Source organism: Hibiscus syriacus, unplaced genomic scaffold (genome assembly GCF_006381635.1).
Source record: "Hibiscus syriacus cultivar Baekdansim isolate YM2019G1 unplaced genomic scaffold, ASM638163v2 tig00110597_pilon, whole genome shotgun sequence".
NCBI classification, from domain to species: Eukaryota; Viridiplantae; Streptophyta; class Magnoliopsida; order Malvales; family Malvaceae; genus Hibiscus; species Hibiscus syriacus.
This window is the reverse complement of record NW_024062795.1, coordinates 4,954,901-4,977,786: the sequence shown is the minus strand read 5'-3', so window position 1 is coordinate 4,977,786 and position 22,886 is coordinate 4,954,901. Positions and strand designations below refer to the sequence as shown.

At 31.7% G+C, this 22,886-nt stretch overlaps 4 protein-coding genes across 5 annotated transcripts; 2 read left to right on the top strand and 2 right to left on the bottom strand.

Moving 5' to 3' along the window:
* Positions 1-2,197: 2,197 nt before the first annotated feature.
* LOC120133864 lies at positions 2,198-3,743 on the top strand. 2 transcript variants are annotated; one of them, XM_039150361.1, is made up of 6 exons: positions 2,198-2,253; positions 2,337-2,419; positions 2,511-2,603; positions 3,006-3,076; positions 3,152-3,214; positions 3,307-3,743. In XM_039150361.1, exons 2-6 carry the CDS (start codon positions 2,356-2,358, stop codon positions 3,598-3,600), a joined length of 585 nt encoding a protein of 194 aa, XP_039006292.1. In that variant the 5' UTR covers positions 2,198-2,253; positions 2,337-2,355; the 3' UTR covers positions 3,601-3,743. The 2 variants fall into 2 exon arrangements, with proteins under 2 accessions (XP_039006292.1, XP_039006293.1); XM_039150362.1 differs by having other exon boundaries at positions 2,210-2,419.
* A 2,128-nt stretch (positions 3,744-5,871) lies between these two features.
* On the bottom strand, positions 5,872-7,577 carry LOC120134255 (pathogenesis-related leaf protein 4-like). The gene is made up of 2 exons (XM_039150718.1): positions 7,559-7,577; positions 5,872-6,371 (listed from the first exon to the last, which is right to left on the bottom strand). The coding sequence occupies exons 1-2, from the start codon at positions 7,575-7,577 to the stop codon at positions 5,872-5,874; spliced, it is 519 nt and encodes a 172-aa protein (XP_039006649.1).
* A 6,046-nt stretch (positions 7,578-13,623) lies between these two features.
* On the top strand, positions 13,624-15,466 carry LOC120133919 (branched-chain-amino-acid aminotransferase 6-like). The gene is made up of 8 exons (XM_039150410.1): positions 13,624-13,805; positions 14,048-14,224; positions 14,292-14,423; positions 14,537-14,626; positions 14,714-14,830; positions 14,912-15,007; positions 15,108-15,220; positions 15,352-15,466. The coding sequence occupies exons 1-8, from the start codon at positions 13,695-13,697 to the stop codon at positions 15,464-15,466; spliced, it is 951 nt and encodes a 316-aa protein (XP_039006341.1). The 5' UTR covers positions 13,624-13,694.
* A 778-nt stretch (positions 15,467-16,244) lies between these two features.
* Positions 16,245-18,701, bottom strand: LOC120134083 (probable pectin methylesterase CGR2). The gene is made up of 7 exons (XM_039150557.1): positions 18,600-18,701; positions 18,181-18,324; positions 17,918-17,957; positions 17,790-17,831; positions 16,972-17,346; positions 16,647-16,702; positions 16,245-16,421 (listed from the first exon to the last, which is right to left on the bottom strand). Exons 2-7 carry the CDS (start codon positions 18,301-18,303, stop codon positions 16,269-16,271), a joined length of 789 nt encoding a protein of 262 aa, XP_039006488.1. The 5' UTR covers positions 18,304-18,324; positions 18,600-18,701; the 3' UTR covers positions 16,245-16,268.
* Positions 18,702-22,886: the final 4,185 nt, after the last annotated feature.

The window sequence follows — 22,886 nt, the reverse complement described above, 5'->3', positions numbered from 1 at the left end:
ATATATCTTCATTGTTGGATTTATTTTATCAAAAACGAGGTTATATTTGTATTGTTCATGAGTGATTTGTGAAGAGATTAACGTGTTGACGAGCGAATTCCAGCAGCCAAAGATTGAACAACTTGACACGTCACAGCTCCTTGAACTAAAATCAGCCTTGGAGAGGTTGAAGAAGAATGTGGAAGAGCAGAAGGTGGCTGTTCTGAGTTCGAATCCCCAACATTTTTACATTGGGGATTCATCGGGCGAAGGGGGTGGCGTTTGATGTAAATATGATTGACGGGAGATACGTTGTTCCCAATATGATAGTTCCAACTCCAGGGTACAGTCTCAATCCTTTCGAAGGATACAATGCAAATATCGCAGAAGAATACAATATCGATCCTGTGAATCCTACAGATGACGACGATGCCGATCCTGTAGAAGAATACATCATTGATCCTTTGGAAGTGAACAATGTCGGGTCTGCACAAGAATACAATGATAATCCTCCAGAAGGACGCAATATCTATCCTGTTGAAGGATACAACCCAAATTCTTAGGGAATCGACAAGCCTGGTCCTCATGGATCTGGAGGAGGATGCAATTCAAACCTTCAGAATAATTATGTTCTTGATCCTCTAGATTTGTTCTTCGAGGATTTGGAGGAATTTTCTAATATTTAATTGATTGCTTTGTGTGGAATAAACAGATAATCAAAATCAAAATCACATTGAAAAAGTTTCTGCTGATTATTTCCAAGTATTTTAGGGTCTTAGACTCAGTTTGTTCTTGAGTGGTAAATTATTTTCCCTGTCGAATCCTGATAACTATAAGATACATAAGGTATATTAATAGATGGTTAAATATTGAATAATTATATAAAACAATTAAACAAGATGAAGTAATTTATTTTACATCAATTTGAACCTACAAAAGGACTCTAATTAATTACAGAAATCATGATTATGAAATGTCAAGTTTATTATATAATATAATTGAAAAATGTAACATTTTAAGTTAAAACCAACCTAAAATATTATAATTTTTTATCACATTTTCGATGTACCCTAAAATCATCATTTTTTAACTTTAAACTAAGCTGCCGCTTGTTAAACTTTCTAGGCAGTAAGATATTTTTACCGTTTACTAAGTTACTTCCAGATATATTTATAAACAAGTAAATAATTTCTTTTAGCAAAAAAACTATACAAAATTATATCTAATCATAAAAAATTTGGACAGCTTAAACTATTAAAAACTTAATTTTTATTGTCCATATAAATAATTTCATCTTATTGGTAATCGATCTTATTTAAAAAGTATATATGCATCACTGTAAGTTTATCAAATGATTGTAATGGTAAAAGAAAATGTTATTATCTCTAGAGATAATGGGTACAAACAATTATATTAATAGATGGGTGCATGTTACCAATAGGTAAAAATAATTCTGAACAAATATTAATATGTAATATAGACCTTAAACCGTGTCATCTTTGATTTTTCTTAGTTTTGTTGAAGAAAAACATTTACTAATAGGTAATAAATATGGTTCTTTAATCAAACAAAATACATTTTCAAAACTGTCTTTGTGAATAAAGAGTCCCAATTGGTTTTTATGGGTATTTGAGCTTTCATTGTCAAATAATCGTGAATCTTTAGAACACATATATTATCTTGTAATCACTCTAGATTAATTCAAAAAAAATATAAATACATTTAAAGTAAAAAAATATTGATATTAGATTTGAGTATGATATCTACAAGGGTGTACGAGCGTTCATTATTAGATAGATAAGAATTTTTCGAACAAATACTATATTGTAATCACCTCAAATTAATAAAAAAAATTAATATTAGTTTTAAGATTTAATTTTTTAATTAGATGTTTAAATCAATTTTTTTATTTAAATTAGTATTTAAATTTAACTTAATGGTTTAAATAAATCATTATATTATAAATATCGATTTGAACTAAAAATTAAGTTGAAGTACCTAATTGAAAAAAATAAATTATCAAATTAAACCTAAAAGTAAAATCTATATTCCTAATTGAAAAATATCTCAGTTACCAAATTAAGTATCAAAGCCAAATATAAGTACCGAAATAGAAATTTACCCTGCTATTTGAACACAAAATTATCAATTTAAAATTAATTTTTTATATTAAATAGTTTTGGAAAAATAAAAGCCCTACGAATTGGGTGCTATTTAAACACATTCCGCCGCCACCGTCGTCTTCCTCCTTCTGCAGTCCCTGACCCAAACCTTTTCTTGCCTTCAAGTTTCTTTCAGACCAAAAATTAGAAGTTAAGTTTTTTATTCCTAAACTTGAAGATTGATTTGCAGCCCTCCCCTTGACTGAACAGAGAAATGGGAAGTTCAAGCAAAGATCTTCTGCGGATTGAGCACAAGGGTTGCTCTTCTTCACCCCTTGGTAACTATTCTTTTTCTTGTTGTGTACTAGATAATTTTTTACTTTATTTCCTGTTCATTGAAAATTCATATATTTGGTGTTTGTGCGACAGAATCTGCACTTCTTGTTTGTAAGGAAAAGGACTCGACCTCTCAAATTGATGCTGCCAAGAAACCAGCCATTACCCAGATTCCTAAAAGTCAAGGTAAATCGTCCCCAGTATATATTTTAAGCTTTTAAAAAGCATAATAATAGAATTTGATAATATGCAATTTGGGGAATGTAATACTATTATCTATGCCGAATAAAGAAATTTAAAACTGATAGTTTGTAATTTGGGGTTGGAATTATGATCTTTGTTTGAGCCTTGAGAATTATAAATATAGGCATATACTTTGGCTTTTTGGTTGCATGCACCAGGGATGGACTGAAGGGGAATTCTCATATAATTTAGGGATTTTCTTTGTGTTTTATATTGATAATATGTTTTTTCCCTTAAAATTTTATAAGTTCCTCTGTACCTGATCTACTGATTTATCGGAGTTCCAGTCATGGGGTACTATAAGCTACTGCTGAGTGCTGAAATCTTTCTTTTTGAGTATTGCAGTTTTGGGAAAAGTGCAAGATTTCTTGGGAGTCATGGCTGAAGCTAATAAAAGGCTGGAACTTGAAACAAAGGTTCGTTTTCAAATTTTGATCATCGGTGAATGCTCTTTTAATTTCTAACATATGTTCTTGTTCATCATAATGTAGAATAATTCTCAAGCATATGATATTGAAGTACTCAATGGGAATGACTCTGAAGTCATTGAAATGGTAACACTAAAACTGAACTCTCTCTCTAATTGTGCAAATCGAATGGTCTAGGAGTTTGTTAATAAGTTTTGGTTTTGCATATCGTGAAACAGGATTTGATGTTAGGTGTAGCTGATCTTCACACGCCTGAGGCTCTGGCTGCTGCTGAATCTGCAATTGCTGGTAATCAGCCGGTGATTACAGTATCTGGTGGTGGTGGTAGTAGTAGTGGAACAGAATCAGATGATAGCAGTGATGATAATGAGGAGAGTGACGATGATGGCAACAATGATAATGAAACATCCTGCCCTAGGGGAAAATCCGATACGGGCAAAGACAATGATGTTAGTGAAGCAGCAGGAAAGAGTAGATCAAAGAAGCGGGCAAGGATAGTTGAGCTTTCTTGAAAAACCAAGAATTAGTTCAAGTAGTAATGTAGAAATTTCTGAACTATCATGTAGTCTGCAGATCTCAAATCACTTGGGGAGTCATCTCTTTGAAATTGAAGTTTCCTACTAGAGTGGTTCTTGTATTAGATTTTGACCTTAAAGTGAAGCATTGTGATAAAAATTACAGTATGCGTAAGCATGGATAGATGATGAATAAATGGTAATTTGATGGTTAATATTTAAGTCATAAAAAGGTGACTGTCCGACCCTGTGGCCGAGAGTGTAACCCCTGAACTCCCCACCAACACAGGTGTGTTATACCTCGGCCTTTCTGACACCCAAAAGTTAATGGCGCCCGAGGACGGAAGATTAACACTACCCTGATGTCAACCACTTGAGTATAATGCAAACACTCTCCACCGATACATTCATTGCGGCATAGTCGTAGTGAGGCTTCTGGTTGACCCACAACTCCACTGCTTCTATGCCAGTCTAGGCATAGGCTGCAACGGTGATGTCCCATGTCATCTGTTCAGCCTCGACCTGTGCAGGAGCTGCATTAGGGACTCTAAGGTGGTCTTGAGGTGAGTTCTGTGCAACGGAAACATGAGCAACAGTCAAAGCTATAAGGCAAACATTTACTGGAAATTTGTTTCTCATTTTCCCTATCTCTTGACAATGAAACTGTGAATTGCAATTTTTAAATGATGATTCAAATTTCAAAGTGAAGTTTTACTTTTTGACTTGAAGGTAAATACAGAATTTAACGTGCGTTGCGCAGTTTAATGCATGAAATGGGGATCCAAGCTAACATTTTCATTCTTACCTTGTTTCCTTGAGCTTTATCTCAGAAAGTTCTACTTTGACCGGAGATACATTTATCTAATTAATAGCAACCATGTTTGTCTTCTAAAACGTCCCAACTTAAAATCAAATTTGACATCTCCTTTTACACAAACCATGAACAGATGACTATGTTTCATGTCTCCTTTACCAGATATTTTGTGCTTTTCTTTCCATGAACAGATAACTAGGGTTCATGTCTCCTTTACCAATCAAACTCAATATTATGTTTGTTGACAGGGACGGAGCCAAGATTGAACTACGAGGGACAAGTTGTTTAACTTTAAAATAAATAGGACCTCTAAAATTGAACAAACCATAAAAATTAAAAGGAGTTATGGTTTAATTTTATTAATTTTAAAATTGAAGGATCTTAAAGAGTAATTAAACAAAAAATAGAAATCAATATTTCATTTTAAAACTTAAAGGGTCCTAAAATATAATTAAACCAATAAATTTGGGAGGACAATGACTTAATTGTAATGATTTTAAAAATATTAGTGACCTAAACTCAATTAAACTATTAAAGTGGTGGGTGAGGGGGGCATTTGCCCCTCCCACCTCCCATGTAGTTTCGTCCTTGTTTGTTGATAGGAGCGATTCACCCCTTTCGAGACATAGAATCATAATCGATACAGGGACACTTATTGATTGACATTTTCCTCTCACAGAGGTGAAGACATAAAGAAAATAAGTCAAGAAGCCAAAATTAGGAGGGTTGTTGAGAAGAAGAAGAAGAAGAAGAAAATCATTCAATCAGTCGTGGTAGAGAGATATTTTATAGTGATCTTAATTAGTGGTATTAGACATAAGACAATTATGGACAGCTATGTACAATAATTGATTCTAAACTATTGATGCTCCTTATTCCATAAGTCATGGACTCCTTGGAGATTTCTATAGGTGAAGAAGTCTATCTAAAAATATTGATTAATGGAAAACTGGTAATTTTTGAAAACGTCTCAAGGGGCACTGACAGGGGCACTGACAGAGGTAATATATAAGGAGGGGTGACATTTATTTTTTTTGGAATATTTTTAATATAAAAATAATATAAAAATATTTTAAAAAGAATAAAATTAATTTTTTTAAATAATATCAACACCCTTAGATATAAATTGACATCCATTAATCATTTTCATCTACTTCGTAATTTTTAAATTTGACACCCAAAATATTATTTTTAAAATTGAACAATCCAAAATAAATTTTTTAACTCCACCTGTTAAGGGATATAACAATATTGTTATATATTCAATAATATAATCAATCATACATATTGAGACCACTAAGAGACCCCGTGAATTGCTGATCTCTCCCAATTTTATCGGTTTTTTCTCTCGTGCGTGTTACAAACATAAAATTATATTGAATCCCATGTGACAGGTGATTCGAAACAACTAACTTACAAGGAATAACACAACAATTTATATATATATATATATATTAATAAGGACGTTCACCCTCAACGTTTCCAACAGGATCATAACTGCAAATAACGAAAATCCATCCGTTTGCACACTGGGATCTGGCGCACCCGAGGTGAACCGACTTGCTCCAAACAACTTGAGTATAGTGCAGGCAGTCGTCACCACCACTCTTGCACCGGTTGGAACCGTGGTCGTAGTCAGGCTTCTCGCTAGCCCACATTTTCACTGCGTCGGCGCCATCAAGGTTGCCATAGCCTTCAGCAAGGTTTTCACCGTATGGTCCATAGGAATGTTCCAATTTGCAGTCACCTATCCTTTCATCGGCATAATTCTGAGCATAGGAAGCCAAGGTGTGGTTCCAAACTAGCGGACCGACCCCGACGGTGGCACGAATCACGTTATGAGCACTCACAAAGTCTCGAGGAGAATTTTGAGCTCGGGACGAGTGAAATAGACATAGGGTCATGAAGCATATAGCTAAGAGAAGCTTGATGAACCACATTGTCACTAGTTTTTCTTGTGTATGATGACTTATGGTTTAGGGTTTATATAGGCAATAGCTCAAGGAAGAAATGGCTGAAAGGGAAGTTAAGAAATTAAAAACAAAAATAAAAGGAAATTTCTTTATAAATACTTCCAAGAGTAGAGCAAAAATGTACGAGAGAAGCAACTAAACATATTTTTTTAAGAATAAAATATGCATTAGAATTCACATGCATTGTATAACAACAATTAACATTTTGTGGGCTTCAAAAAGAGTTGCAATTTTTTTTTATGTGAAAAGAGCTGCAATTTACAAGCAAAACCTAAACATATACATCTATGCTTTCTTTTCAATCTACTTATTAATCTTAAAATTTTAATTTCAGTGAGAACAATTTTAATGATCAAAATACAGTCACTGTTCATTTATGATATCGATTTAATCTAATGATATTTTTTAATCCTTTTTTTTCTTAAAAGTTATTTTAATTTTTTTAAAAAAAATCATCGTTTTTAACATTCGAATTTTTAATTTTTTTTTGTCAAATTGAACCAACTAACTGAAAAATAACATATTTATTGAACTTATGTATGTTATTTTGTCTCTCTTTTAAATTTTGATTTTTTTTTATAAATTTTACAATTTATAGTAATTGAAATATATTTATTACCAACAATAGTTGGTTCAAGTGATAAGTAGCTTGATATCGCTTGTCAAATTGAAATATATTTATTACCAACAATAGTTGGTTCAAGTGATAAGTAGCTTGATATCGCTTAAACAAACTTTTGAGTTCAAGTCCTTATGTATGTAGAAATCCCTGATGGAAAATTACCCACCAAAACTACGTGTGCAACGCGAGTCGATCCGTATTAATAAAAACGAATTCTTGAAACTTGGAGGACAAACAAAAAAATATATATTTATGTAATTTATTTAATATTTTCAAATTTTTATCATTTTAAATATATTAAGCCTTAAATTCCCTTCATAAGTTTACCCTTTTACCGAGTTGCCCTTAAAATTTTAACAATGATATGTTCCCATAGATAAGGACGGATAAATAATTGTACGTTAAAAGTGTGAATTTAAAAAGTTATATATAAAAATTTAAAAGTATAAAATTATAAAATGTCAAAAGTATATGAAATTGAATTATCGACAAAAATATATATAAATCATATGAAGATTTGAAAATTTTGAAACTATAATTACATACTTCCAACTCCTCGATTCATCTATGCGTATATTACATGTCACATGCGTGATAGTTGGTCGAAAATCTCAGCTCCCTTCGTCAACATGCACTCTTCTAACAGTAACGTAATCATGTGAACTCAAATTACTATATATCTCATTGTTCCATTTCCATACTTAAATTGCGGAAATTGCTCAAGAACTATATTCATTTTATCGTAGCATTTTATTGAAAAAGGACGTTATATAGGGATACACAGAGAGAGACGTACGTGGAGCAATCATCTTTTTTTGAAAATTTTAAATTATTATATATTTTAAATAATTTTTATATATAATATATTTTCATTTAGAATTTTAAAAGTTAATTTGTCTCCTTTTAAAATTTTAAAAATTTATTTCCCTAACATAAAAATTTATTTTTGTCCACAATATTATAAATATATATAACATGGTGATTAATTTAGACAGACGGCATCTCACGGAATGAAGTCTCCACCACACGTAAACAAGTGGTGTTTGGCAATTGCAGTTGCTATATTTTAATAAAATATCACTATCAGTGCATATAATAAAGATGAATATGCAATTAGTAGAGCATGTGATGAGGAGCAGAGACTAGAATGCTTCTTCAGGGGTCGTGTTTTGACATTGATTTAGGGAGAGAGATACACTGAATTCTGCTTTTGATTGTATACAATATTCAAGGTTTATTTTTTTTTAAATATTTCTTATAAAAATAAGATCAATAAAGTTACTCTTGACTATATGTAATTAGAGAATCAATCATGTGATGCCGCTGTTTGATGCATGAAATGAGGATTGTGAAAACTTTTACAGGTAAACGTTTTCGTTTGTCCTTTGTTTCACTTCAACCTTTGTAATGTCCCCTTAGAAGGAGTCAACATTTGACGTATTCAATTGAATCAAATTAATTATTTTTAGTTACTCAAGGAAGTTTATAAACTACTTTTCTTTTTTTTCCTTTTATTTATTTTTTACATTTTAAATATTGTGAAGGTAAGGATTAAATTGAACACAAGGTAAACTTTAGAGTTCAAACTGTTAAGCTTAAGGGGCTTAAGGATTTGAGGTGTAATTTTACAATTTCCGAACATATGATGTATCATGTTCACTCACAAGTACTCAACGAATATGTACGAGAACATATAAACGAATTGTGTATTCATGAATGCTAAATGAATTAAACATGAATAATACGAGAAAATGAGCATTGCTTTTAAAAGGTTGAAAGCCACCCACGGAAGCGTTAATTGAATTTTGGCCCAAAGAGATCTTCTAAAACCGCAACAAGATTGTGGTTAAGGATGGGTACACTACGGGCCATCCAAACTCGTAAATATACAATACGTTAATTCCCTCCCATATCGAACGCTTCATCAACCCACAACCTATTCATAAAATAAAAAAAAATTAGCATACTCATTTTATAAAAAAATATATTAAAATTGTGTACTCTTATTTTTAAATTTATAGATCAACCATTGTTTGAAGATATTAATGTTTGGTTCATGTTCGTGTATGTTTGTTTATTTTTTAAGGTGTTTGTGTTTGGTTCGTTATATGTTTGTCAACATTTCGTTCATATGTTTAGAAAAAAGATGAAATTATGCCACTAGTCCTAAAATTCATTAAGCTTCACAATTTAAACTCTAAATTCTTCATGTGTTCAATTTTATCCCTAGCATCGTCAATATTTAAAATGTAAAAAATAAATAGAAAAAGAGAACCGGGTCAACAAGCTTATAAATGAGTTGATAAAAAAGTAAATAAACGAATTTTTAAACAAATTTATTCATGAACATAAACAAACACGAACAGTTCATCAAACATTTTATTTATTTACGCCCGTACTTAAATTTAACGCATGATCAAATAGAACTACTATTGAGCCACTTATTAGCATGATTATAATGAATGATTCAAACTGCACATCATTAAAAGTTTTGTCTTAAAGGTTTATGCAAATAAAGAAAAGCCCATCATTTCATTTGTTAAAAGCTTGTTTATAGAACTTTCAAAACTTTATAAAAAAACGTATTTTTCATTAAACCTCTTAAACTATTCATTAAACCCACATCATGCGTTGTGCATCATGCACAAGATTTTTATGAAAGACAATCCCCATATATGTAGAGGGAGAGAATAACTTTTTGTTGGTAATGCTCAATCTTATATATGTAGAGGGAGAAAATATTTTTTTGTTGGTAATGCTCAACCATATAGAGTTAGAAACACTATTGATGATGGGTATTTAATGTTTACATTCTCCACTCATTTTTTGAGTGATAGAGAACAAGGGAACTCTCGCACGCCGCCATCCGTCTCATCTAAACTAGTAGTCGTGATAATGGTAATGGTAATGGTAATAATAGTGATAATGGTAATATGTGTCTTCGACACGTTCATACGGATACTATCTTTTTAGAGAAAATTCGTGTAGATTTTCTCTCTGAAAGAACAAATGAAAATGTGAAAGATTTCATCTGATATTTATAGGCGGTTGAGGACCGATTAATTAGCTGTCTGAAATTAAGTAAATTTAATAGTTATTTGACAATCTGTTAATATCAGGAGTTACATGATTTAATTTCATTAGTTATAACAACTGATTATTGATGCAATGAACCTGGATTATTTTTGAGTAAGATTCATTAGGACGTTTTAGCAGTTATAATAAGGTTTAATTCCAAAATTAAAATCATATATTAATCTAATTTTTTGTCAGATGATTATACCCCTATTTTTAGCCTATAAATAGAGAGTTGAATTCAGCTTCTCAACTTACTCTACAACTCACTATTCACTCTCTTAGTGTTTCTAAAATTGTTCTCTTTATACTTTCCGATCAGAATTGTAATACCGCCAGCAGTCCAATATGGTTTTGGTTGTACGGAATTTGGAGACCTCGGGGGACGATTCGCCTATTGGAGCGATTACACACATCAGGGCAAATTCATTTATAAGTCTATGGTTTTTACCATGATACAGTTTATGATTTCAACTTTTGAATTATTATTATTTTTTCAGTCAGTGTTAACGGTGTGATTTTGCAGTCTATTTTTCCAATATTTTTGTTCAAATAATCTGAGGTGATTATAAATTAGTATCTATTAAAAAAATTAACTCATTGATAATGTACACCCTACAAATACAATTATTCGAACTCGAATTCTAAAAAAAACAACATTTTTTATAACTTCGGCGTTGCATGAGCTAACCTCTTTTCGTAATCAAAGCTATTAATTCTCTCAGAGACACCCACCCAATGAGATATTGCTACCAATAAATGTGGTTAGGTAATTTGTTTAGGGTGCTAATTACCATACTTAACCAACACCACAAGTGAAAGTAGTACTACTACTAACGATTAGGGCTAATAACAAAAATAGATCTGAATCAAATTGTTTGGATGATTTATAATTCATAAATTTAAAAATTATAAATATTTGAATTAAATTAAATTTATAATTAATTTTAGTTATCCAATATTTTTTTTAAGATTTGGGTCTATAAGTTTATATTTATTGAATATGGGTTATAAATATCTACAAACAAAACATAACAAAAAATTTAATTTATGTATATATATGAATTAAATCTAGAAAAAAAATATTAATTGGAACAGTATAATTTTCTTAACATAATTTATACACATTTTTATTTAGGGTAAACCATCTATTTGGTCATTCAACTATTTTTTTTTAAATCATACCTAAGGTTACATTTTACTTCTGTTTTGGTCAAATGTCGTTAAGATGTTAACGATGATGCTAACATGACATTTTTTAAATTATTTTTCAATCTTGATGTGGCGTTATCTTATAATGATATGTTAATATCACCGTTAATTTTTTAAGGATGAGTGACCAAATCATAACCAAAATGAAACATTAGGTATGATTTAAAATAAATAATAGTTGAGTGACTAAAACAAAAAAATAAGAAGTGAGTGACTAAATGAGTAATTTACCCTATTTTTGGGCATAGGGTGGGCCATGGCCTAGGTAGGCCACACTGTCTACAAACATAGAAGTTGACATGAGATACTTCCCCATTGAAGTTATTTACAGGTAGAAGTGATGTTCAGTCTAAGCATTTATTCCTTAAAGTTGAATCAACTTTCATGAATTGAAGCCAAAGGTGTTTAATTATATCAAGTATTTAGTCAAGAAAACGTATTAAAGATAATAAAGTAATCATTCAACACACAAGCATCAAATTAATGGTGGTTAATTCTTAAACAAAATACATGTCATTAATAGAGGAAATATTTGATTAATAGAATAAATTCAAGTTAATTAAGTTGACAAGTACTACTTTATTATTTAAATTTTTATTTATTTATTTTTGAATCGAGTCAAATTAAATATATTTGTTTGAGTTTTTGTTTAAATTTATTTGTAATGTTATGATATTAATTGATTTCAATTTAAACGACTCTCTCTAATCATATACTATATATATTTATATTTCTTCATATTATTTTTCACATTTATAATTAATATTTACAATATTATTTAATAAATCAAATATCATATAAAATTATATAATATATTAATATACTTGTAATATTGTTTTCCAACAATTGACTCAGCTAAAAGTTCAATTGTTCCAACAATATATTTTCCTTTGGAATATCTTCTAATATCACAATGTACGTGTCGTCTTAAGATAGTATATGTTTAGAATTTATAAAGTGATCTTAGTGGTTAAAAGAAGTATTGTTCTCCCTAAAAATAATGGGTTCGAGCAGTTGCGTCTGCAGAGTGTGTGTAATCACCCTAGATTATTCGAAATAAATTATATCTATTCAAAATTTTCTTAGTGTATTAACAATGTATACGCATTGTTTACAGATACAATTGCTTGAATTAGGATATTCTAGAGAGAACAACATCCTCTTTTACTATTGAAATCACTCGACATATTAAGCTTAGGCCTCGTTTAATAAAAATTTCTGAAAACACATTTTAAACTTTGAAGAGAATTTATGTATTATAGAGTTGTTCCGATAAAAAGACGGTAAAATATATATTTTTAAAATTGTATACTTCAAATTTAAGTTAGATTTTTGAAAGGCTTTCGGTGGTTATATTACCTTTTTTTATGGATTTTATTATTATTAATTATAATTTTTTTTAATTTATTATTCATTTAAAAAATATATAAATAAGTAACTCAGTCTACAATCACCCATATATAAAATTTTGAATAAAACATGCGGTGATCAAATAATGAAAAATATCATTATTTATTTAAAATTTTCGGTGTGAACGAAGTGTTGTTATTCATCAAAAGCATTAAAGACTTGATATGATTTATTTTTTATAGGCTTTATTAACTTATCAAATCTTATTTCAAACTCTTTAAATAAATACTTTTTTAAATTTATCGTGCTTCAATTAAGTGATTAGTGTTATGGTTATTTTTGCCAAAATCGTGGCCAATATAATATTTTGCTAACTTGCTTTTGAGAATGTTCTTTTATGATTTCACACTAAGCTTGAATGTGGTGTCAATTAGTGCATGCCGAAAGGAATAAAAGGACTAATCCAAATACATTATTTTAATTTAGATTGTGTTTGATAAATTATTCATTTTCTTTAGTTAATATTTCTAATATTTAATTTGACTTGATTTATCGAATGAAAATTAATGCATATATTTCATTTTCACTATTTTGCCACTATATAAACCCTTCAAACTCGCTAATTTCGGTGCAAGTGTACAAAAAACGAATTTGGCTTTCTCCTCTTCTTTCGTTCTCCCGAAGAAAATTAACATTTCCCAATGGGTTCTTTATCTCAACAAAACGAGGTCGAATGGTAAGATCCTTTTTCAACATTTTTTTTTCAATCTTTAATCATGTAAAGGTGACGGCTTTTTTTCTGCCTATTGAGTTTCGTTAGATTTAATGTTTCGTATGATGATATTCAATGTTCAACCTTGTTGTTTGTGTAATCGATTTAAAAGCTCACCATGTTGAATTTGATTGCCATAGTCGTTTGGGTTTACTTTTTTGTTGTTGATGATTTTGTGAACTTATATCCTTTTGTTGTTAAAGCAAGGAGAAGACGGAGTATGCGAATGTGAATTGGGATGAGCTTGAATTTGCTCTAACTAAGACTGATTACATGTACGTTATGAATTTCACTCAAGATGATGGAAAGTTTTCCCAAGGAACCATAGCTCGCTTTGGTAACATTGAGTTGTGCCCTTCATCTGGAATATTGAACTATGGCCAGGTTACGTCTCATAATCACTAGTCTTTTCTTGTTCGAACTCGACAATGAGTGTTTGATAAAAATATGTTTATTTATTTTTATGTTCTTCTATATACGTGATCTATGTATCAATCGTAGATATCGAACATATTTTGTTGAGGATATATGAAGAGTCTAGGTAGGATATGATTAAGTGTATGATGAAAAAAACTCTTGAATCAACCAATGCCAATCACCCAAGGATATAAAAATGGTGGCATCAGGGGTTATTCGAGGGACTAAAGGCGTATAGGAAGGAAGACGAGGGGATTCTCCTCTTCCGGCCTCAAGAGAATGCCCTGAGGATGAAGATCGGTGCGGATAGGATGTGCATGCCATCGCCAACCGTGGAGCAATTCATAGACGCAGTAAAAAAGACTGTCCTGGCCAACAAGCGATGGGTATTCGACATAGACTTTACACCCCTTCTTGCCAAAGAATTTGTGTAGTAATATTTGTATGATACAGGTACCACCGCATCGAAAAGGATCATTATATATTAGGCCTTTGCTTATGGGAACTGGTCAAAATCTGGGAGTGAAACCAGCATCAGAGTACACATTCTTAGTGTATGCTTCCCCAGTGGGCAGTTATAACAAGGTAAGATCCCAAAACCGTGGGCGTTTGCTAATATAGGTTTAATTTCTCTTTTCTTTTGTGTGCAAATATGAAATGAAATCAGGATGTTAAGTATAGTGGTTTCATTTTTAAAGGCTGAACTGAACTTGATGGTTGAAGACAAAGTCCATAGAGCTACTCCTGGTGGTACAGGAGGCGTTAAAGCTGTCACGAATTATTCACCTGTAACAACTCGTTTTTGCTGTATAATTTCCTTTTCTGCATCTATATTTTACATGGTATTCTTGACCATATTTTGAATATCAATGCAGGTTTACAAGCCATTAACTCAAGCAAGAGCTAAAGGGTTCTCAGATGTCTTGTTTCTGGATGCATTGACTGGAAGCAACATCGAGGAAGGTTCTGCTTGTAATATCTTCTTTCTCAAGGTAAAACCGATGGGAATCGGACTAATTTGTAGAACGAATCTTGAAGAACATATACTCAATCATATGTGTGCTGAAATGCAGGGAAATGTCATCTCAACTCCAATAGCTGATGGGACAATTCTCCCAGGAATCACAAGAAAAAGCATCATGGAACTTGCTTCAGGTTTTGGATACCAGGTAACTGATCAGTAATTACTATCAAACTTTGCCCCAGTTCAACTTCATAAAAAGCTGTTTTCTTATATATTCGTATGCCTATTAACTCTCTGGTTGGCAGGTCGAGGAACGAGTTGTTCCGCTAGAGGAGGCGCTCGATGCTGAAGAAGTCTTCTGCACAGGGACAGCTATGGTTGTGAAGTCTGTTGCAAGTATAACCTACCAGGGTAAAAGGTAAAGGATGAATTTTAGCACCATTTATTTGGTCAATATCTGTCAAAATGATGATTGCCTGCAAATGTTTCGGTTAAACATTTAGTTTTTAATTCTAATATCTGTTTTTCTTGTTGATCATATAAATGCAGGATTGAATACAAATTGGGGGCAGAAACAGTGGCTCAGAAATTGCATGCAACTCTAACAGGGATTCAAACTGGTGGTATCGAGGACAAGCTGGGATGGACCATGGCCATCGCTTAACCCCAAAATACCTCCTATTTGGGGATGGACCGTGGGGTGCTGCCGGTTGCGGAGTAGCACAGCTGAAGATTTTAATCTCCACAAAATTTAAATATTGATTATCTTTAATCAAATTATATAATGTAATTTTGTATTATCAAATAAAGTATTGATTGTTGTTGCCATGGCGTCAATTGTTAGCCCTTGAACACTTTATAAATTTGCTCAAGTATTAACTACTTTTTGGTCAAATTATATGAAAAGACACTGCATTATATTTTTTTGATACATTTGGCTTCTATAGCATTATTTGATTGTTTTTAATCGTTTCACCAATTTAATAATTTAAAGCGACTTCTTTTTAAATTTGTGATAATTATATTATAAGACAGAATTGTAAAGCAAAAACATGTGTTTACATACAATTGTAAAGCAAGAAAATATCATTTGAAATTACAAGACACAGCATCACGTCTTATACGGATATATTTGATCCCCCCCCCCTTTTTGGGTATATTTGAAAGATTAACAATGCCTGGTCAAAAACGAACATTTGAAGAAAAAATAGAAAACCCAGATAGAAAACATAAACCAACACTGGAAAACAAAAAAGAAGGCTGGGAAGATGAAATAATACATGATTGCACAACACTTGAAGTAATTACTTCACCATTAAAAACGTCAAGCGAAATAGCTGATTACAAAAGGGTTTGTTAATCGCAACACTGTTTACCGTTCGAGTAAAAAGAGGACGTCATATGAACGCTGTTTACCGATGAGCCCGACTTGATTGGTTAACATCTGGGCCTGATGCCGGGATTCTTTAATGCAACGATTTTAGGTGGAAAACTTGACAAGCTGGCTTATATGACCTCTTGCTTGAAGCTTGTTCAAACTTCTTTGCGGCGGCTTCATTCTCTTCTAGTTTAGTCTGAATAAAATATCTTATCCACCAAGTCGAACTCCGTAATTTGGCCTTCACAAAAAAAATGAGGAAAAAAAACATTTCATAATGTCAGGCCCTTCTTCAATATATGTGATCAATCTATTATAGTAGGAGCTTATATACATGACAGCGAGGAATTTTTTCGGGAATTACCACAAATAGTGCTTTCTAAACGTGCCAAAAGCACACAAATCAAACTTGCAACTACTAAAAACAGAGGAAAATAAGAAACCTAAATGTTACGAAAATACTCACAGGACGACCAAATTTGGATAGTTCTGTAACCTTAGCTCTCTGCCTACCTGGATAACCTGCTCATGGAATCATACATCAGCAAGAAACTACAGGACCTGAACTATATACCAATGAGACATAATGAAAAAAAGTGCATGCAAGAATGCATATTCGAAAGTAGCAATGTGAGTCCAGTTAACAATTCATCACAAAAAGTAGCTAAAGAAGGCTCTATCCCCCATGTCAAATCAAGTTTAGGTTACAGTTCTCTTTTAATAAATGCACACATATTCAAAAGAAAATGTTAATCTTATTTCAAACATATAAAACACAATGAGGAAGTTACCAGAAAATATAATAACACCATCAGCTGATACCCTCGCCAGTTCTGGAAGAGTTTTATTAAGGTACCTAGGAGACAAGTAATCCAAGGCATCTGACACAATGACTAGGGAAAAGGATTTAGCACGGTATGGAAGAGGATACTTGATATCTGCCACACGCACAATGCCTTTCTGCACAAGACTTTTGCAGCTGGCATCAACATCATCTAATTCGTATGGCTCCACGCCCCAGGCCTGAGTATCATCCTCCTTTAATAACCTGGACACCACTGAACAAGTATCCGGGCCAACATGAAGTACTTTATGCATGCTGTCACCATAAGCCTTCTTTAAAACAGGTAGCGCTCTCTGAACTTCAAATGTGCATGAGGAACCACCTGCATATACATCAAAACTCTCGGTATGAACTTCCCATCCTTTCTTTTTGGGGACTGGACACCCCAGCTAACAGGAAAGGCAGAGAATCAATTGAACAGTTGCAACCTCGAATCCTCGAGAGTAAATTTATTATTTCATTCTACCATTTAAAGTTGCGAATGAAAGAAACATGCATGTAACAATAAACTTATCCTAAAGAGTTATAGAACTGTAGATGATCAATAAATTTCTAAAATTAAGGAACTGCATTTAGGGGGCATTACAGTATTGAAAATCCCATTTACAGATCATTTTGTAATATACAACACTAGCAGAAGATCATTTTGTAATAAATGTCACTCTTACAAAACCAAACTGCAGCATCATAGATCGACAACACACATTCATATCCATATTATTCAGAACTAGGGAATGACTATAACAAGGTGTAACAAGCATTTACCTTCAACTATACTTGATTCCTCTTTTACACTGGCGGATACAACTGAACACAGATTGCTTCATGAACCTTATCAACTTAAACAATCGCATCTAAGAAAGAGAAGTTTAAAAAGGATAGAATAAAGAAACCTGAACCACTATGCAAATAGCCAATCAGAAGAATTGCACCCTGAAATTTCAAGAACTGAGTTAATCCTTTTCTTGCAATTTTTAGAGTATAACTAAAAGCTTTCTATTAAGAAGCCAACGGAGATGAACAAGACAATAATTCTGGCACCAGCCGCAAGCTTTCTAATACAAAGAATACCATCTTTGATAGTAACATTCTAACACAAGTGACAAGAACCAAGAAAACAAAGATTATAAAAAGGCGCGATGGAAGTTCAAGTTACCACAACCAAAAGCCCAATAGATAGTAATGGCGATGAGCGTGTTTTAGATTGTACTGAGCCAATGAATGGGATGCTTCCACCATCAGCAAAGCGTCGAGCAGGATTTAGCGGCCTCCTTGACATGGTTATGCAATAGTGATAATACTGCAATCAATGTAAAGTGACTTCTGTTGGTGACATAAAAAACAAATTATTAAATCTTGAACCCTACGTAACTGCTTCGGCTACATCAACAACAGTTCCTAAAGATGCTTTGGCATAATCACAAATTCCAGTTCAAATTAACAAGCAATCAACGATTAACCCCAATCAAATCCAATATCTGTTCATAATCTACCAGACCCATTTCTAATACATTTGTAATAAAATTCAAGTAACGGAGGGTTTAAGAAAAACAAAGCAATCAGTACGAAGATTACCTGAAGGCAAAAAAGATTTGAAGAATTCAAGTGAATTTTTTATGGGCTTCTCTTAGGGCACGATCCAGATTTGTATCTACCTGTCCTTTCTGGGTTAAGTTATTTTACACTACTTTTATTTAAGTATTTTTAATTATTAAAAGAATAAACTACACTGGTAGTCACTGAACTTTTAAGATTCTTTCACTTTGACCGTAAAACTTTTAAAAAATAAATTAATATCACTAAACTTGTAATTCACTTCCACTAGGTCATTTTCGTGGTACATTAAAGTCTTCTACCTAAAAAAATCTTAGTTTTTCAAATTGAAGCTATCGCTAAAGTCCAAATGTTGATGAATGAAGTGATCGTCGATTAATCTCAAGTCCCAACGATTGGTAAGATTCATTTGACCAGGAAACTAATATATTTTAGTTTTAACTTAATCTGATTATTAACAATGACATTTCAAAAAAGTTTAACTTTTAGTTTCTATTAGATATTCGTCTTATTATGTTGTCATTTTTTCTATTGTTCCAGGGTTTTTTTATCGGAAAGATCATTAAACTTCTCTTCTTATTTTCTTTCTTTTAGTTCAAACTCCTCGGATAACATTTTAATCTCCTCAAATTCTAATATAGACTAAAAATTTAAAAAAAAATCTTTATCAACAGTCTGATAAACTTGAAATCAAACTATATTAATATTCTGGTCAAATGGATCCTTCCAATATTGAGATTAACATACAATTGTTTCGTTTATCGAACATGTAACCTTTTATGGCGACTACATATTTGAAACTTTAGGGGTTCTTTTTAGGAAAGAAAAATTTACCGCATCACGTCAATATTTTTAACGGAAATTATTGTCAGTGACATTAATAAAAATGAATTAAAAGTTTAATGATGTAATATATATTTTAAAAGTTTAATGACCAAAGTAAAAGTACCCTAATAATTCAGTGACTAGCAATATAGTTTATCCTTGGTAAAAAATTGTGTGTTTGATTTCTTTTTGAGAAAATAACTTCAATGACCAAAAATCTCAGATAATATACGATTTTGACAATTTTTTTTTGGATTTGCGAAAATGACCAACAAAATCGCAATGCGATCTCTAATTCGCATTGCGATCTCCACTATCGCAAATTTGCGTTGCATTTCGCGTTGCGATAGTTGAAAATCGCGTTGCGATTTTCCATTTCGCGTTGCGATAGTTGAAAATCGCGTTGCAATTTTCTATTTCGCGTTGCGGTAGTTGAAAATCGCGTTGTGATTTTCCATTTCGCGTTGCGATAGTTGAAAATCGCGTTGTGATTTTCCATTTCGCGTTGCGATAGTCTACAGTTGTTGTTGCGAAAGTCTACAGTTGTGATAGTTAAAAAAAAGATTTTGTTTCTTAAGAATTTTCTCTAAAAAGATAGTATCCGCGCGGACGTGTCGAAGACACGTATTACCACGACCACGACCACGAGACGAGACGAGACGGACGACGGCGGCGGCGCGCGAGAGTCTCCCTTGTTCTCTATCACTCAACAAGGAAGTGGGAAAGCCAAGCCTTAAATACCATTCCCAATAGTGTTTCGAATACTATGTGGGATTTGAGCATTACCAACACTTGTTCTCAATACTATGTGGGATTGAGCCTTAAATAGTGATATTATTTTTGAATGTTTTGCTTAAAATTGTAATAATCGCGATTGATTGTAGATTAACTTTTAATTATGACATATTTAATCGTATAATACTAATGCAATTGGTTGTTGATTCAGTTGTTTTAAGGTGCATGATTGTTAATTGTTTCTTGAATAATCACTTTTAATTAGAGATCGCATTGCGATTTTGTTGGTCATTTTTACAAATCCAAAAAAAATTAATCAAAATCGTATATTATCTGAGATTTTTGGTCACTGAGATTATTTTCTTTTTTTTTTCATTAGAGAGAATGTGAGATCTAAAACCATATATCCATTTGGCGTTTGAGGGAAAGAGAAGATTCCCTGTCGGAGACTCCGACATGGCCGGCAGGTTTTATTCTTACGTCACCCTACTTTTTGTACTTCGGCCACTAGAAAGATAGGCATGGACCGAGTTCATGTCTAAATACTTTTTTTAACGAATAAAAATAGATTTTTATTATTAAAATTAAAAAAATATATTTATAATTTTATCAATTTATTCGTTTGAATTTTTTGTTGGTGATATATTTTATCTACTTAAATATTTAAATAGGCATGGACCCGAATATTACGAATACCCAAAAACCCAGATACCCAAATTTACACACCCCTAGCAGCAAAGGCTAAGGCTTATTGAAGATCTGAGCCCACTCGAAAGCAAGAGAGCTACGCCCACGCAGCAGGGCGAGTGGTGACAGCTTGCCAAATAGATTTTGTTTGGTTCTTTGACAGATAACACATCAAATCTGTTTCATTATCCCTTTCTTATATGCATTTCCACTTATCCTTGCAAATAATTTGTTTTATAGACAAAAAGAAGGTGTGATTGTTATGTGTATAGGAATGTTCACGGGATGAGTTTGATCGAGTTTTTAATTTATCTGAATTTAATTTAAAAATTAAATGATTTTATTTGCACTCGATTTGACTTAAACTTAGGAGAGTATCATCCAACTTGAAAATTGATTTTATTTTTTAGGTTGAACCCATCTCCGATTTGCATCCAACTCGACTCAAATATATATAATTTATTTTTATTAAGTGAAATAAGGGTCTAATTGAATAAAAAATATAGAGAATAATATTATTACAATTGTTTCTAAATATATAAGAAAAGATTATAATATTATCTCGGATCATGTCAAATTATTTTCACCGTAACTAAAATTCAATCTGATTACACCTTTCAAAAAAGTTTAACCCAAACTCAAAACTAGAGCTGGGTATATGGGTTAAGGCCCGCGGGCTACCCGTTTAACTCGCGGCCCGTGCGGGTTTCGGGCCTAAAAAACTAAAGCCCGTTTAAATTGTAAGCTTTTTAGTTCGGACCGTTAAACCCGCAGGTTTAATGGGTATAACCGCGGGTAGCCCGCAAAGCCCGCTTAATTTAAAATTTATAAATTTTAGAGAAAATAAACTTAAATAATTTTATCGAAAAAAAAATAAATTACCTATAAATATGATGTTACTTATAACCATTGTAGTTCTTAAATTTATTAGGACGTTTGTCATAATTTTACCGTTGTTTGATATTTTTTTTCATTTACAATGTATCAAATTATTCTTTATTTTTAAAAATAAAAATTAAAAGATTTATATAGTATTTTAGTCTTATAAAATTTACATCATTATCACTTTGGTATTTAAAGATTTTTTAAAATTTAATTTTGACATTTATTTTTTTCATGAAGTATGTTATCCATTTTGTTCTTTAATTATAAAAAGTCACGTGATATTCTAATAATATATCACATGACACGTAATATTTGGATTAAAAATAAGAAAGAAAAGTAAAAGAAAAAATTGAAAACAAACTTTTCAACTTTTAAAGAGCTTTTACAAAATAAATATATTTTAACAAATTAATGACTTATATTTTATAAATTTTAATATAACCGTATCTTTCAAATTTACTCTTATAATGTAAGTATTTTATTTTATATATTCATATTATGTTTTAGTCTTTCTCTAAAGTATCTATACAATACAATTATTAGGACTACTAGACAACTTTCTTGTTAAATTTGTGTAATGTTTGACTTTGTTGAATTTTATGTTTGAATTTCTGCTTGCAGACACTTCTGTGTCTTCATATTATAGTCTTGAATAACATATTATAGCCTTGAATAATCGTGTTTTATAAAAGTATAATGTGGTTATTGCTTTATTTGTTTTTCAATTTGGTGATATAAGTGAATATTATTTTTTTTAATTTGAGTTTAAGTAATTATATCGTTATATATATATTAGTGATTAAAAAAATTAAAACAAATATTATTTTATAATCATTTATGGCTATTTAAAATAAAATTTAAATATTATTTATTATTTTGACGGTGTTATCTTTCTTTTCAAGTTGTTGGATTATTTTTAAAGGTGTAACAAGTTAGAACATTATTTTTTTATTGCATTTAAAGCATTTAAAATTGTTGTTATTTAACGGGCTGCAGGTAAGCCCGTTTAGCCCGCGGGCCTTAAAATTCAAAACAGTTTATGAATTCGGGCTTTTTAAACCGCTCCATTTAAGCCCACACCGTCAAAACCCGCAGGCTAAACGGGTGGGTAGCCTGTATACCCAGCTCTACTCAAAACAATAAAATCAATTCCCCAAATTCGAATTAAATAACCAT

Bases quoted from the DNA above. Each gene is read 5' to 3' on its own strand.
- LOC120133864 (XM_039150361.1), top strand. From the start codon at position 2,356: ATGGGAAGTTCAAGCAAAGATCTTCTGCGGATTGAGCACAAGGGTTGC. The intron at 2,604-3,005 runs GTAAATCGTCCC...TGAGTATTGCAG, and splicing joins CCAGATTCCTAAAAGTCAAG to TTTTGGGAAAAGTGCAAGAT. The intron at 3,077-3,151 runs GTTCGTTTTCAA...ATCATAATGTAG, and splicing joins GGCTGGAACTTGAAACAAAG to AATAATTCTCAAGCATATGA.
- LOC120133919 (XM_039150410.1), top strand. From the start codon at position 13,695: ATGTACGTTATGAATTTCACTCAAGATGATGGAAAGTTTTCCCAAGGA. The intron at 14,424-14,536 runs GTAAGATCCCAA...TCATTTTTAAAG, and splicing joins CAGTGGGCAGTTATAACAAG to GCTGAACTGAACTTGATGGT. The intron at 15,221-15,351 runs GTAAAGGATGAA...ATATAAATGCAG, and splicing joins ATAACCTACCAGGGTAAAAG to GATTGAATACAAATTGGGGG.
- LOC120134083 (XM_039150557.1), bottom strand. From the start codon at position 18,303: ATGTCAAGGAGGCCGCTAAATCCTGCTCGACGCTTTGCTGATGGTGGA. The intron at 17,832-17,917 runs GTTTCTTTATTC...ATCTGTGTTCAG, and splicing joins CTATTTGCATAGTGGTTCAG to TTGTATCCGCCAGTGTAAAA. The intron at 16,703-16,971 runs GTAACTTCCTCA...TTCCATGAGCAG, and splicing joins TGGTGTTATTATATTTTCTG to GTTATCCAGGTAGGCAGAGA.